The 17,443-nt window shown below is 37.6% G+C and overlaps 1 protein-coding gene across 5 annotated transcripts in view; it reads left to right on the top strand.

Annotated features, from left to right (window-relative positions):
• The window catches only part of LOC123770093 (ras-related protein Rab-8A), a 90,791-nt gene extending 73,567 nt beyond the window's left edge, over window positions 1-17,224 (top strand). For all 5 annotated transcript variants that reach the window (XM_069301470.1, XM_069301467.1, XM_069301471.1 and 2 more), the window contains 3 exons: window positions 7,085-7,195; window positions 10,379-10,520; window positions 10,650-17,224. In XM_069301470.1, the coding sequence (XP_069157571.1) occupies window positions 7,085-7,195; window positions 10,379-10,520; window positions 10,650-10,758 (362 nt within the window). In that variant the 3' untranslated portion in view covers window positions 10,759-17,224. The remainder of the gene's footprint in view (window positions 1-7,084; window positions 7,196-10,378; window positions 10,521-10,649) is intronic.
• Window positions 17,225-17,443: the final 219 nt, after the last annotated feature.

Here is a 17,443-nt window from a genome sequence, read left to right as displayed (position 1 = left end):
ATATATATATTTAAGTAAGGATTTTGTTGAACGAAACGTGATCGAGTCTGCTCTGATCAAACATTGTAACAACAGCCTTAATGTGAGCCCCGGTATGTACAAGTTGGATCCCTATTTAAGCCTCAATATAGCACGTCAAAACAATATAGCAATCATTTAAACACGTATGGCACTTGGAGATATTAAAAGGAGCTGCCTTGTATGGGCCAATAGGCCTTCTGCAGTTACCTTCTTTCTTATAATTCCTTTCCTCCACTTATTTTTGGTGGTCAGGTGATCTGCCCAGGCGGATATAAAGGTCTGATCAGCAAACTTATCTTCATTCTACTTTGCTCTGATGAAGGCGAATTAGCCGAAAACGCGTTAAGCATTTTCTATTTTTCATATGTGGTTATTCTGCATATATATATATATATATATATATATATATATATATATATATATATATATATATATATATATATATACATATACATATATATATATTAGTATATTTTGGTAGCAGTCTTTCCTGTAGACATATATTATTAAATATGACCGAAAAAGTAAGATTAATAATTCTAACACGAATTTTCTCAATCTTTCGTACATTACGCTTCACTGTTGGAGGTAAATCAAAAATCACTTCTCCAAAATTCATTTTTATTTCTAGTCTGACGCGACACGGGCGCGTTTCGTAAAACTTATTACATTTTCAAAGACTTCACAAATACACAACTGATTAGAACGTATCTCTGATTTTATATCTACATTTGAGTGAGGTGGTAAGGGTGATGTGGCATTAACACAAGACAGAACAGGAGGGGATATTAATAGGGTATTAAAAGTATCAACACAAGACAGAACAGAAACAATGGGTATTGAATAGAAGTGTTTGTAGAAAGCCTATTGGTCCATATTTCTTGATGCTTCTATATTGGAGCGGAGTCTTGAGGTGGGTAGAATATAGTTCTGCAATAATTGGCTGTTGATTGCTGGTGTTGACTTCTTGATGTGTAGTGCCTCGCAAACGTCAAGCCGCCTGCTATCGCTGTATCTATCGATGATTTCTGTGTTGTTTACTAGGATTTCTCTGGCGATGGTTTGGTTATGGGAAGAGATTATATGTTCCTTAATGGAGCCCTGTTGCTTATGCATCGTTAAACACCTAGAAAGAGATGTTGTTGTCTTGCCTATATACTGGGTTTTTTGGAGCTTACAGTCCCCAAGTGGGCATTTGAAGGCATAGACGACATTAGTCTCTTTTAAAGCGTTCTGTTTTGTGTCTGGAGAGTTTCTCATGAGTAGGCTGGCCGTTTTTCTGGTTTTATAGTAAATCGTCAGTTGTATCCTCTGATTTTTGTCTGTAGGGATAACGTTTCTATTAACAATATCTTTCAGGACCCTTTCCTCCGTTTTATGAGCTGTGGAAAAGAAGTTCCTGTAAAATAGTCTAATAGGGGGTATAGGTGTTGTGTTAGTTGTCTCTTCAGAGGTTGCATGGCTTTTCACTTTCCTTCTTATGATGTCTTCGATGAAACCATTGGAGAAGCCGTTATTGACTAGGACCTGCCTTACCCTACAGAGTTCTTCGTCGACTTGCTTCCATTCTGAGCTGTGGCTGAGAGCACGGTCGACGTATGCGTTAACAACACTCCTCTTGTACCTGTCAGGGCAGTCGCTGTTGGCATTTAGGCACATTCCTATGTTTGTTAACATAGGATATGTTTGTTAACATAGGAATGTGCCTAAATGCCAACAGCGACTGCCCTGACAGGTACAAGAGGAGTGTTGTTAACGCATACGTCGACCGTGCTCTCAGCCACAGCTCAGAATGGAAGCAAGTCGACGAAGAACTCTGTAGGGTAAGGCAGGTCCTAGTCAATAACGGCTTCTCCAATGGTTTCATCGAAGACATCATAAGAAGGAAAGTGAAAAGCCATGCAACCTCTGAAGAGACAACTAACACAACACCTATACCCCCTATTAGACTATTTTACAGGAACTTCTTTTCCACAGCTCATAAAACGGAGGAAAGGGTCCTGAAAGATATTGTTAATAGAAACGTTATCCCTACAGACAAAAATCAGAGGATACAACTGACGATTTACTATAAAACCAGAAAAACGGCCAGCCTACTCATGAGAAACTCTCCAGACACAAAACAGAACGCTTTAAAAGAGACTAATGTCGTCTATGCCTTCAAATGCCCACTTGGGGACTGTAAGCTCCAAAAAACCCAGTATATAGGCAAGACAACAACATCTCTTTCTAGGTGTTTAACGATGCATAAGCAACAGGGCTCCATTAAGGAACATATAATCTCTTCCCATAACCAAACCATCGCCAGAGAAATCCTAGTAAACAACACAGAAATCATCGATAGATACAGCGATAGCAGGCGGCTTGACGTTTGCGAGGCACTACACATCAAGAAGTCAACACCAGCAATCAACAGCCAATTATTGCACAACTATATTCTACCCACCTCAAGACTCCGCTCCAATATAGAAGCATCAAGAAATATGGACCAATAGGCTTTCTACAAACACTTCTATTCAATACCCATTGTTTCTGTTCTGTCTTGTGTTGATACTTTTAATACCCTATTAATATCCCCTCCTGTTCTGTCTTGTGTTAATGCCACATCACCCTTACCACCTCACTCAAATGTAGATATGAAATCAGAGATACGTTCTAATCAGTTGTGTATTTGTGAAGTCTTTGAAAATGTAATAAGTTTTACGAAACGCGCCCGTGTCGCGTCAGACTAGAAATAAAAATGAATTTTGGAGAAGTGATTTTTGATTTACCTCCAACAGTGAAGCGTAATGTACGAAAGATTGAGAAAATTCGTGTTAGAATTATTAATCTTACTTTTTCGGTCATATTTAATAATATATATATATATATATATATATATATATATATATATATATATATATATATATATATATATATATATATATATATATATATATATGTATATATATATATATATATATATATATATATATATATATATATATATATATATATATATATATATATATATATATATGTATCTGAAAACTCACACCCCAGAAGTGACTCGAACCCATACTCCCAGAAGCAACGCAACTGGTATGTACAAGACGCCTTAATCATACGTCGTCTTGTACATACCAGTTGCGTTGCTTCTGGGAGTATGGGTTCGAGTCACTTCTGGGGTGTGAGTTTTCAGTTGCATATGTCCTGGGGACCATTCAGGCTTGTTCGCATATATATGTATGTATGTTAGGCTTATATCGGCGTCGTCTCCGAAGGTCGAACTACTGACCCTTCCCAGGATGCAACCCCACAACAAGCTGACTAACTCCTGGGCACCCACCTGGCCAGGTGGACAGGTGCATTAGGTGATAGGAAACGCGTCCAACTTTTTCTATTCCTCCTCCAGGATTCGAACCCGAAATTCCAGATTTTGAGTCGAGAACGAACCCGAAAGTAACATCGAATGTATTTCAGTTTAATTGGATTCCATAGCTGTCCTGTGTTTTTTTTTTTTTTCCAAAGTCGAACTGGATGGCCTTCGCTGAATATTTGCGTTAGCTGGAATGTGGTTATAAGGATAAAGACTGAAGGATCGATTCCCGAACTTTTCAGTTCCTTGCCATGTCCTTTTCAAGATTATTTTATCATGCTGGTTTTGCGCCTTCTCATCATTATTGAGCCTGTCTTCAGAGCAAATATTTTGCCATGAGAAACCATGCACACCCGTTTTCAAACTGCTTTGATAGTTATCTAGATACTTGGATAGTTATGATGATATAAGAGCATATTACCATTCTAGTAATAGTCTACATGTAAACTTTGTCCTGAATAAAGATTATCATCAAGTTATAACTTTATTGTATTATATATAGTTGGTTTAAAATATAGAGTATATGCTGAAAAATATTTTCTTTTAAAAATTAGGTTTTCTGTAAACGGAATTCTCGGGTACAATAAAACAGTTTTTTGAATTCTATATTTCACATTATCATCAGTAATAGCTCATACTGACATAACCCAACGTAATGAAACCTAACCTAGTCAAACCTTAACCTAACCATGGATTGAGAGTAGATAATAGCACTAATTATGTAGTCGTTCTCAATCCATTCCCATGAGCAGATTTCCTCCCTGAGGACAGATTGCATTATTTCAATTACCCTAATCACACTTGCACCATAGAACTGAGGTTAATGTATTTCGACAGCGGATAATATATTAACTCTTCATTCTCTCCTACCCACTGTCAGTTAAGTCACACCAGGTTTCGTTATCAGATTCATTTTATTTTTTATTCAAGTCCAAATTAGGAATGAGCTTCACTGTTGAATCCTCTTGATGGTCATCAATGACAAAGAAGCGTTCTCTTACTGTAGAGACGTTATCTTAATTCTATTACTTAAATTTTGAAAGCAGACCGAACAAATTTATACATTGTTGACTTTAAATTATGTTTGAATGTTTCATGAAAAGAATTTCAGATACCGGTATTGATAAAAAACTAATTTTAAATCATTTATGCTGATGAATAAACTTTAGGGAATATAAAAGTGCACCAATATGATCTTCATTTCTTCGGCGCTCACGTGTTAGCTCAAACAAGACATAAGAAGTTTCTTCTGTATACAAGAAGAGGATTTACTATACCCAGCAAGAAGATTTCTGATTTGCATTTATATTACCTTGAGTTCCTCTGATAGAATAGTGAGTGTGTTGTTTCAAGGTAATTTTAGGAGTTTGACATGCGAGCTTGAACTCCTTAACATCGTTGTGAGGTGATTGGCAGGATTCTTGGTCTTTTATTCCTGATTATAGGGACCTTGTGGCTCCAGCAACTTTCCCACTCCAATGACCACCCGACTCCAGCGACCACCTGACTCTAGCGACCATTTTTCTCCAGCGATCACCTCACTCCAATGACCCCCTGACTCCAACGATCTCCACAGTCTTGCTGCCACCTGACTCCAGCGAACACTATATTCTAGCAACCACCTCACTCCAGCCACCAACATTTGCAGCTTCAGTAGCATGTTTTAACGAAAATTGAAAATAAATACTTGAGTAGATTTTACAATAATTAGTTTTGTCCGGGACAAGAAGCCTGTGGATTTATACTTTTGGTTTGCATCTAAGCCCCCCCCCCCTCCACCCAACGTCGAACTACTGACCTTCCCCAGGATGCAACGCCCCCCCTCAACATCTGTTTATCTCAGCGGGCTCCTATTCTGCAAATTTGGATTCTGCAAGTAGAGCAGAATCAGAGTTTCTCACATGATTCATTTCGCAACTTTCTGCGTCTTTGGCTTCGGGACACAAAAATTAATCTCTTCCCGCCCCTGCACTTTTCTGAGCTTGGTGAAGGACAGGGAAGATCCACTGAAGGATTAGAGTAATCCACTGAGGTACAGGAATGATCTACTGAGGGACAGGAATGATCCACTGAGGAACAGGAATGATCCTCTTGGAGACTAGAAGGGTCCAATATGGGCCAAGAAAGATCCTATAAGAGGCAGGAAGGATCCACTGAGGGCGAAGAAGGATCCCCTTAGGAAGAGGAAGGATCCACTTAGGGACAGGCATGATCCACTGAGAGACACATCTTTTAAGAGGCAGGAAGGATCCACCGAGGGACAGGTAGAATCCCCCGAGGGGCAGTTAGGATCCACTAATGAATTATATATTGCTGGGAATAAGCAGGGACCACGAGCACTTGACAAGTTACAGGTATAGATATTTGAGTACAGTATTTAATTATATTTGTAAATTTTAATTTATGAACTTCATAGAGCTATACTGTGCATTTGTGCTGGTTTAGTGCTACTTTTTTATTTAATCTCCCTAATGCTATTAAAGTGTATATATTTATCATTACTGTTTGTCTTATTCCAAGTTCCAGCTGGAAGTGGGTACTAGCAGTACTATATAGAGCTGTGGTACTAGCAGCACTATATAGAGCTGTGGTACTAGCAGTACTATATAGAGCTGTGGTACTAGCAGTACTATATAGAGCTGTGGTACTAGCAGTACTATATAGAGCTGTGGTACTAGCAGTACTATATAGAGCTGTGGTACTAGCAGTACTATATAGAGCTGTGGTACTAGCAGTACTATATAGAGCTGTGGTACTAGCAGTACTATATAGAGCTGTGGTACTAGCAGTACTATATAGAGCTGTGGTACTAGCAGTACTATATAGAGCTGTGGTACTAGCAGTACTATATAGAGCTGTGGTACTAGCAGTACTATATAGAGCTGTGGTACTAGCAGTATTATATAGAGCTGTGGTACTAGCAGTACTATATAGAACTGTGGTACTAGCAGTACTATATAGAGCTGTGGTACTAGCAGTACTATATAGAGCTGTGGTACTAGCAGTACTATATAGAGCTGTGGTACTAGCAGTACTATATAGAGCTGTGGTACTAGCAGTACTATATAGAGCTGTGGTACTAGCAGTACTATATAGAGCTGTGGTACTAGCAGTACTATACAGAGCTGTGGTACTAGCAGTACTATTCTACAGAGCTGTGGTACTAGCAGTACTACTCTACAGAGCTGTGGTACTAGCAGTACTATTCTACAGAGCTGTGGTACTAGCAGTACTACTCTACAAAGCTGTGGTACTAGGAGTACTACTCTACAGAGCTGTGATACTAGCAGTACTACTCTACAGAGCTGTGGTACTAGCAGTACTACTCTATAGAGCTGTGGTACTAGCAGTACTCTATAGAGCTGTGGTACTAGCAGTACTACTCTACAGAGCTGTGGTACTAGCAGTACTACTTTATAGAGCTGTAGTACTAGCAGTACTACTTTACAGAGCTGTGGTACTAGCAGTACTGCTCTATAGAGCTGTGGTACTAGCATAACTAGTGCCTTTATATAATAAACAATAATTGTACTCACTATGGAACCACTTTAGCCTGTCCAATATATTGTCTGGTGTATAAATTATTATTATTATTATTATTATTATTATTATTATTATTATTATATTTTTAGTACTATATTATTATTGTTATTGACGTGTTACAGCTAATGCAATACCTGTAGCACTGTTCTTTTCTTTTCTCAGCACTGCTATTACTCTATGATGTGATGAACAAGAACAGTTATGATAACACGAGGGCGTGGTTGGCCGAGGTTCACGAATACGCCCAAGATGATGTGGTTATTATGCTCATTGGTAAGTGGGTAGGACAGGTAAGTGGGCGGGACAGGCAACTGGGTGGGTAAAGTGAGTGGGTGGGACAGGCGAGTGGGTGGGACAGGCGAGTGGGTGGGACAGGCGAATGGGTGGGACAAGCGAATGGGTGGGACAGGTAAGTGGATAGGACATGTGAGTGGGTTGGGCAGGCAATTGGGTGGGTGAGTGGGTGGGGCAGGCGAGTGGGTGGGACATGCAAATGGGTGCAACAGGTGAGTGGGACAGGCGAATGGGTGGGACAGGCGAGTGGGTGGGACAGGTGAGTGGGTGCAACAGGCAAGTAAGTAATTATCAAAGAAGGCACCAAACCGAGAAGGTTATGTAGCACCATCAAATGTGCGGGATAATCAGAGGGCGCTAAATATCACCAAGGACGTCAATACGAGAACAGAAACGCATAAGGGGAACGATATCAAAAGTATCCGAGGCACCAAGAATACTATCGAGAGACAAGCGACCGCGGGGGACGGTCGGAAAGCAAGACACACGCTCGTCCCAGAAGTCAGGACATTCAACAAGGATATGCATGACCGTAAGAGGGACAATGCAATTAGGACAATAAGGAGCAGGGCGGCGCTCCATCAAGTGACCATGAGTTAAGCGAGTATGGCCAATACGCAACCTCGCCAGAGCCATTTCCCATCGCCGGTTATGGTGGTAGGAGGACAGCCACGAGGACACACAACCTTTAAGAGAACGTAGTTTGTTACCAGTAACAGACGACCAACAAGCCTGCCAACGGGTAAGGATGGAGGAATGGATAACCGGGTAAAAGTCGGAATAAGGAATACCTTTACGAGAGATGGGACAAGAGCGGACAGCTTCCTTGGCGGCAGCATCCGCATGCTCATTTAAAGAGACATCAATATGGCTGGGAACCCAACAAAACTCAACTGACTTAAATTTACTGTGAACAAAAAACAACCAATGCTGGATCTCGACAACCACTGGATGAACCGGATTAAAGGACCCAAGAGCCATGAGGGCACTACGAGAGTCAACAACTACAAAGGAAGATTGAGCAGGAGACAAAGAGCAGTGCAATAGGCAAAGTGGGTGCAACAGGTGAGTGGGACAGGCAAGTGGGTGCAACAGGTGAGTGGATGGGACAGGTGATAGAGAAACACATGTAAGAATATTGATCATTACACGTGAGTAGAGGGACAGATAAGTAGATGCAGGCATAAATTTTATCGAAGTGAGGTGATTCGATAAAATAACTATGCCCAAGATTACCATCAAAGTGCCGTCAGGATGATGAGCAAATAGCCTCGGCTACCATCATCTTTTGTACGGTCATTGATGATCGAGTGGTTAAGGTCTCCTGTACACCAGTTGCATAGTGCTCCTGGCAGTCTGGGGTTCGAGTTACTTCTGGGGTGTGGGGTTTTCATTCGCATATATGCTTGGGGACCACTCAAACTTGTTCGCATTTGTGTTGCTCACGTGGCCCCATAAAAAAAGGTAATTTGATGAAAAGTTATGCCCGGAATTACCATCAAAGTGCCATCGGGGTGATGGTTCAAATAGCCTCGGCTATCACCACTTTTTGTACCGTCACTGATGATCGAGTGGTTTAAGGCACTGTGTACACCAGTTGCAATATGCTCCTGGGGGTCCGAGTTTGAGTCACTTCTGGGTTGTGGAGTTTTCATATTATATATATATATATATACTAGTATATATATGACAATGTCAGACCACGAAGGAAGAACCTGAAACAGGAATTTCCTTAAGTACTTTCGCATTTAATAATACATCTTCAGAAGGATTATTAAATACGAAAGTACTTAAGGAAATACCTGTTTCAATTCTTCCTTCGTGGTTTGACAATGTCACATTTTTCATCACGTGTTAATTTTCGTGATTTACACACACACGAATATTGTGCGAGGAGCCTATGCCACGCTTTCTAACTTCAGAATTGCTTTTAAATACATGGATGGCGATATACTAAAGAAATTGTTCACGACTTTTGTTAGGCCAAAGCTAGAATATGCAGCAGTTGTGTGGTGCCCATATCTTAAGAAGCACATCAACAAACTGGAAAAGGTGCAAAGACATGCTACTAAGTGGATCCCAGAACTGAAGGGCAAGAGCTACGAAGAGAGGTTAGAGGCATTAAATATGCCAAAACTGGAAGACAGAAGAAAAAGAGGTGATATGATCACTACATATAAAATAGTAACAGGAATTGATAAAATCGATAGGGAATCAGTTCCAGGTCCTGAGACCTGGAACTTTAAGAACAAGAGGTCATAGATATAAACTAGCTAAACACAGATGCCGAAGAAATATAAGAAAATTCAATTTCGCAAACAGAGTGGTAGACGGTTGGAACAAGTTAGGGGAGAAGGTGGTGGAGGCCAAGACCGTCAGTAGTTTCAAAGCGTTATATAACAAAGAGTGCTGGGAAGACGGGACACCACGAGCGTAGCTCTCATCCTGTAACTACACTTAGGTAATTACACACATAAATACATAATGTGTGTGAGGAGGGCGGCCGAGCTACTAACCTTCTGTAGGGTGCAACTCCACAATGATTGCCTATTTCCCAAGTACTAGTACCTGTTTACTGCTAGGTGAACAGAGTCATTAGGCAAAAGGAATCATACCCAACCATATCTATCCTGCCTGAGAATCAAACCTAGGATTACCAATTGTGAGCCAAGAACAAACCCAACTGTACTGCAAGATCCTCTGTTCCCGACATTTTGGAAACCGGATGTGGCTAATGGTTTCGACAAGCCATTAGCTTCCTGTCCCTATTGAGGCCACTAGATAGTGGCTTAAATGTAAATAAAGGGATGAACTATTTAATATTGGTTGTATCTATAGTTACCATCATTCAATCATTTAGTTTATTTCATGTATAGTAAGAACAGTTATTTTAATAAATCGTGCTCATCCCCTAATCTCTCTAAGTCTCCTTCAGGCTTCAAGTCCTTAATACTTATGTTTGCAAATGCCTATGAAAGCTGACAAGCAATTTTCATGCAGGAAGTGAAAGTAATTAGATCAATATACCTTTCCTGACCATTCCGTGAGTGCAATGCTGACATTGTAGGTACAGTACAATATTCATGTATATTTTTAATGAAACCATTAATTATAGGCAGCATTTTAGGCAGAACTAAACATTAATATGTTCCACTCCTTCAGGTAATAAGTGTGATGTAAACGGGGAGCGTGTAGTGAGGAGAGAGGATGGGGAGCGGCTGGCAAGGGAGTACAATGTGGCCTTTATGGAGACCTCGGCGAAAACAGGCCTTAATGTCGATCTTGCCTTTATGGCTGTTGCCAGGTGGGTGTTGGTGAGGTTGTGTGGTGTTACTATCAAAATAAAATGCCAAGCCTGGAAGGCTATATAGCACCATAAATCATTGTAGAATAAACAGAAAATTATATAATAATTTTTTTGTTTGCACCATAGAGAGCTGAAGGCAAGGAAATCCAATAACCCCAATGATCGGAAATTCAACGTGGCAGACTATGTCCGTCAGGAAGCCAAGACAGAAGCCTGTCTCTGTAATGTGGGCTAGCTGCATGACCCTGTGGTCACAAGAACAAAATAAGAAATCCAGGATTTGGATATTCCCATTACATGTCAGAAATGTACCTACAAGCAACACACTGCTTTATTTGGAGAGACATGTCAAATCCTCAGGCAGTGATGCATGTGCTGCTACAGGCTGGAAATCCCAGTTTGTAGCATACCAAGTGTGAAGGTCTTAATTCAGAGTAGGATGCGGAGCATCAGTGATGTGTTCCGATAGTAGGTAGTGGCAGTTGTCCTGAGTGTAAGTAATTATCAAAAGGTGCCGCCAAACTCCAAAAGCTATAGCATAGTGCTGGGCAGGAGGAACACACAGGTTATAGAGAGATTAAATGTCTCTCCACCCCTGTTGTGACTTGATATCTTGACTGGAATTTTTTCACATTCATGCCAGTGGGTGTTTGTACCTTCTAAACACATACATGAACATACATAAATACACACACACACACACACCATGCTCTTGTGGTGAACACTGTGTTCAATTAGTGAAACACAAGTAATACTTGATAATGGACTCGTCAGAATACCTAACAGTGATTAAGGTCTTATAAACAATATGTAGATGCAAAGCAATTTAAGATTAGCAGAAGTGTTGCAATTATTTAACAACTGGTTATGGCATTGAAAACACGTTACATGGCTGCTGAACTGAGCTTCAAATTTTGATCAATGATCATGATATATTGTATATTAAATGAACCTAGGTGTACAGGATGTTTTTCCGACAAGAAAATACTTAAGTCATACACTAAACCCCATGTTCCTCAGTGAAAGCCTTCATAACAGTTGTAGTTGGTGCTATATGTTACACAGCATTTAAAATTATTGACAAACCTTTTCATGCATTTCAGTATTTTACTTCGGAAAACAGCACATTAAGCTTAGAAATGGTTAATAATAAACTATTATTCTATTGAGACGAGCTGATGGGATTAACCAATCTTTGTAAATGACTTAATAAAAATGTAAACTAAATTATCATTTATACGTATAATAAATGTTAAGGTTTTGCAGACTCAATAAATGTGAATTAAAATGCCCATTAATATATGCTGTATATACTAATGCATAAAAAATATATAGCACATTCAGGATAAATACCAAAAATAGTTGTCAGCAATTTAAATTATTTTTAACAAAACACAGCAGAATTGATTAATAAGGTTGTTTAGATTTCACCACATCCTTTGAATTTACTAAAAGCCTTTCAAAAGTTAACTTAACTTCATGCATAATTTTAATTACATCTTTTGAAAACATGCTGAACTACTACTACTACTACTACTGATACAACCTGTCCTCTTACAAATTACGTCTGACTTTGACCATTTGTCCGTATGGCCGAAAATGGACGTAATTTGAAATTAAAAAAATGAAAATAAATTTGGAATTTTTTTTCCAAAATAGTAAGTTAAGGGTCCTCTGGTAGGTTAGGAGGGTAAGAAATTCTCATAAAGTTTCAAAACGTCATGACAAACATTATTTCAAAGTTTCCTCTCCTAACTTTTCATGTAAGCCGGAGGACTTGAACAGAAAACGGGACAGTACATCACTTTCGTGAGTCGATTTCATTTCAAATTACATCCATTTTTGGCCATAGTGCGCATATAAGCAAAAAGCGACATTATTTTTAAGAGGACAGATTGACTGACAAGTCCTCCAATGCTTGCGTTGTAAATGAATTCTCACATTAAATAAAAAAAAAAATTGTTCTTTTAAGGTCTATGTTTCATAATCTGGAGTGCACAGTCAGTACTGTACATAAACTGGAGTGTAACATAATCTAAGTTTTACAGTACGTACATAATCTGGAGTATATAATTCTAAAACATGCAGATATATACAATTAAAAGTCATATTCTTATTGTAGCCACATGCAAATTAATGCTGCAAGACAAGAACCTACATTTGCACAATGGTTATGTGATGTTGCAACAGACTTACGGAGCCCAAAATAAATACTGTACAGAAACCAAGAATACTTCTCCCCAACAATTATTTTCCATTGTAAAACCTTGTTTGTCTCTAGGCGAGAAATAATCCTTCACATGCCCCGGCTACAAAAGTTTTATTTATTATCTGGTATTTGGCTTTCAGACATCTGTTAATGTAGATTAATCAAACAACTATGATTGTTGACATACTCTGTGAATCTTAGTTCTTGCTTAGTACTGTACATGTCATTACTACCCTTTCCTGGAAGTAATGAAAATAAGTTTTATTGTTCTAAAGACAAAATTTAATGACATGTATACTCCAAGGTTGCAAAACCTGAATTTTTGTTTAAAAAATTTAGTTTACTAATTTGACAACCAACTCAGAAATTTTCATTCTGATGTAAGAATCACACTCATCTGCTCACTAATGCTCACTCACAATGTGAAACACGCTGATAAACTCAATTAACTTTAGAATAATGTTAAATATGGTCTGATAAGCATGTACTGATGCAAGACTGAAAAGGGAATGCACTACAAGTTAATCTAGTTCAGAAATGTTTCAATATTTCAAAAGTATACTTTCACAAGTTTTTCATTGAATGTAGAGTAGTATTAAATAAACAATGAAAGGATATGACCTACAGGGAGTAAAAAAAATGTTTTACTGTATTTTTTTAAAAACTTATTAATTATATTAAAGGAAACAATTATGCAGTTGCATGTAGACATATGATTGTCTCAAGTTACTATTCACGTTCACCGGTTAAAATGGAATGACTTCATATTTTAATTGATTTTTTACATGTGTGGGGATGTATGTATTGTAATACTGCTTTTTTTTTTATTAGATAGGCTTTGCTTTGGGTAGTCTGGAAAGGCTATGCCTAAATAAGCCAGAGAAGCATTATACCCTGGTTAGGCTGGAGAGGGGCTATGCCTTAGAAAGGTTAGGAAACATTCAACATGCTTTACTATGAATTTGTAATTATACTGCGATATAATGGCTAGATATCAGGTTGTGATTGCTTAAAAAGTTGTATTCTGTTATACAGTATTTTAAAATGTACAGTACTGTATATGTTTAAAATTTATAGGTTGCTATCAAGTTGAAAGTGCTCACACGCTCTCTTTTGTTTTCATTTATGTATACAAGCATTCTTACATTCTTGTAAAGCCACTAGCACTAGACATTTCAGGCAGGTCCTTAATCCTAATTTACCCTGGAATACAACCTGCCAAATCGTTTAACAACCAGATACCCATTCACCGCTGGGTGAACAGAGGTTACAGTTAAGGATTGGCGCCCAGTCAATTCTACCCAGCCAGGATATGAACCCAGGCCAAAGCGCTCATGAAGCGCCGGGCGAGTGTTTTACCACTGCACCACGGAAACTGTATCTCTCTCTCTCTCTCTCTCTCTCTCTCAATAGAGGGTAACTTTTGAAATAATTATTTGGTATGTTTCCTTTTGTCTCAGCTCTCCAGTGTGTGGAGTGCACAAGTTAAATACTGTATACAGTTCAATAGTTTGTGTTTGAAAGTAAATATGAAAGTAATAAATATGTGTTTGAAAAAATAATGGCAGTTCTAGCCCCTAACATCCTATATTTGTAGGTTAGTAATCAAAATAGCATTGTTAATGTTATGTTGGGATTTAAACATGCGGGCCCAGTAATTGAAACAAGTTAGGGTATTCAGCACCAGGAGTATGTGTATGTGTTAATGTTGTGTGTGTGCACACGTGTGTGTGATTACCTAAGTGTAGTTACAGGATGAGAGCTACGCTCATGGTGACCCGTCTTCCTAACAGTCTTTGTCATATAACGCTTTGAAACCACTTTTGGTTTTGGCTTCCACCACCTTCTCACTCATATAGCTAGTTCCAACCGTCTACCACTGGGTTTGTAAATGATAACGTTCTAATATTTTTTTGGCACCTTTGTTTCCTTAGCTTGAATCTGTGTTCTCTTGTTTGTGAAGTTACTGGCGTTGAATGTAATGAAATGCCATTTTCTGGGTGTGACCCGGAGGCTCCCCGGAGCAATCCAGGCTGACATGCTAATATTAGACTTTTGGCATCAGTGTGAATGGAGTTCTTAGACCTACCAGGGACCATGAACCAGAACCTGGCCCCCTCAGAGAGGCAACGAGGAGCAATGTCCTATAGAAACCCCCATGTGGTTGGAAGCATTCTCGCCTACCATGTTCCAACTGTCTACCACTTTGTTTGCCAAAGTGAATTTTCTTATATTTTTTTGGCAGCTTTGTTTAGTTAGTTTAAATTTATAACCTCTTACTTTTGAAGTTCCAGGTCTCAGAAATTTTCCCCTATCAATTTTATCAATCATTGTTACTATTGTGTAACTCTTTTTCTTCTATCTTCTAGTTTTAGCATATTTAATGCCTCTAACCTCTCCTCATAGGTCTTGTCTTTTTATGTATGTGTGCATGTGTGTGTGTGTAATGTGTCTTCATCGCTTGTGTGACTTAGGGGGAAAACCACGAAGAGGTAACAGTAGGACTTGCTACCCAAATCCACATTGGTCAAATGCTTACAAAGAGAGCAATATCTGATGAAAGATTAGCAGATAAATTAACCAACAAATATTAAGAAAGTTGTAATTAATCATTTGAGTTTTTCAGCACTGTAGTTTGGGAAATGTGAATACCATAGTTGTTGCAGTAGAATAGGTTTCTTATATTACAGTAACAGTTTTTGTCCTATAATCATCTTTGCACATCCAACCATTTCAAAAGAAACAGCATTTTTTTTTACATAAAATATAACTTTTTTTACTCAAGGTCAATATGGAATATGTCTTCTGGAGAGATAGTATTGTGGATAAAGTATTTTCTCACGTAAGGTTTACATAATATGATACGAGGATAGTTTTTATGTACATAATAATCTCCGGTAAACATTGTTTAAGTTTATTGTGGGAAACTCAAAATGTCATTAAACTGTATAATTCAAGCAATTGTTGTACTTTAGAATTTAAAAGTATATTTTGAATACATATGTGCAACTGTAACAATTAAGTCTTGTTTCAGAGAATGTAGGTTTTTATCAGTATTAATGGTTTTAAAATAAAGATCATTCATACTTTACTTCAAATTGCCAGCAATGAGTTCTTGGTACTGTATGTTTATTGTCTTGCAGGTTTGTGTTTTCTGGCTATGTCTAGTATACAATCCACTTTGAAAAAGAAGCAATATGTTATATTCCAGTATTCCTTTTCATGTTCTAGTGTGTAAAAATACAAAATGCATGAAATTAATGTGCAAATAAAATACACAAATACAAAGTTCATATCCAGTAAAACTAAAACACAAAAATTTTACTTAATACACATATACACAAATAACAGTTTCAAAATGTCACATGACAAAGCTTGTAGGAAGATGAAATACTACAAGCATAGCTCTCATCCAATAATTACACTCGTGGTAATTACACTTAGGTACTTAAATACTGCAGACACCATTCACACAATAAACACAAGATCCTGCAAATGCCCCCACCCTATCTGTTTCACTACACATGGTAAATATGGTGTTTTCTTATTAAGAAAACTAGAACTCGGTGTTCGAGAGCCCAGACCAGGCCTGCCACTCGACTCTTACTGCTCGAAATACCAAAACCACAAAACGCTTAAGCCTCAGTTGACATATAACCAATTGTAAATATTAATTAATGTTTGTAATAATGATAATTATATATTGCACACCTAATAAATTTATATACATAGTATATGCACAAAAATAGTATCATACATATACACAGTACTGTATTTATTATACAGAATACTGTACCTGTACTTGTATATATATAATGTACTTTTTAGGCAGTTGCCAAGAGGCTAGATTTCAATAAATATTGAAGATTTTTTAAATTCTTATATTTACTGATAAATGTGCATGGGAAAAATATAACACTCAAACTAGGAAACTTTTATCAATGTTAAATTAACAATTTAGCCTTATCTGTTTAAAAACCATTGTTCCTAAATATTTTAATGCTATTAATGAGGATAATGAGTTTTCTGCCCAAAATTGTTATAAAATCATCATGCATGTGGCAATCATGTGTTCAGTTTTAAAAATGCCAAACAAATCTAACAATACAGCTGTATTTTCTCTCATCACATTGTAGTCTTTTTACATAATGATGATGATCAGCACTAGTTAACAAGTTACTGAGTCACAACAATTCGACATTATTTTGTGTTAATTCTACATGAAGCTCATGTAGACTTTGCTAGTTACTTTGTTTATGATACATATTTAACAACAGTACAATGACTGATAATACAGTAATTTTAGGAATTACATATTTTTATTTACACTGCGTTAAATAAGGTTTGTATTATGCTCAACACCAGTAAATTTAATTTAAAGGCTTCTATGCAACATTGAGAATATAAATAAATTTTACTTGCATTTTATATTTTTAAAAATTTGGTTAAAATATTTTTGTTGAATGGATTAATAAAGTTTCAAATAGATAAAGATAGGCATGCTTTTCTTGATATTATTTATCATCAGTGATACATGCCACATGAATTTTTAATGTGCAGACTGATTTTCATGAAATTCTAATACTGAAACAATTTATATAAACTGGAAAACAATCACTTAGTCAAAACTTAGTCAACTAAACCTAGTTGGCAAAACCTACTTGAAAAGCACACCATTTTGTATACAGTGTATGTATACACACTATACATA

This window comes from Procambarus clarkii, chromosome 45 (assembly GCF_040958095.1).
Source record: "Procambarus clarkii isolate CNS0578487 chromosome 45, FALCON_Pclarkii_2.0, whole genome shotgun sequence".
NCBI classification, from domain to species: Eukaryota; Metazoa; Arthropoda; class Malacostraca; order Decapoda; family Cambaridae; genus Procambarus; species Procambarus clarkii.
Note: the sequence above shows the minus strand (reverse complement) of the source record. Positions and strands in the feature narration are given on the sequence as shown.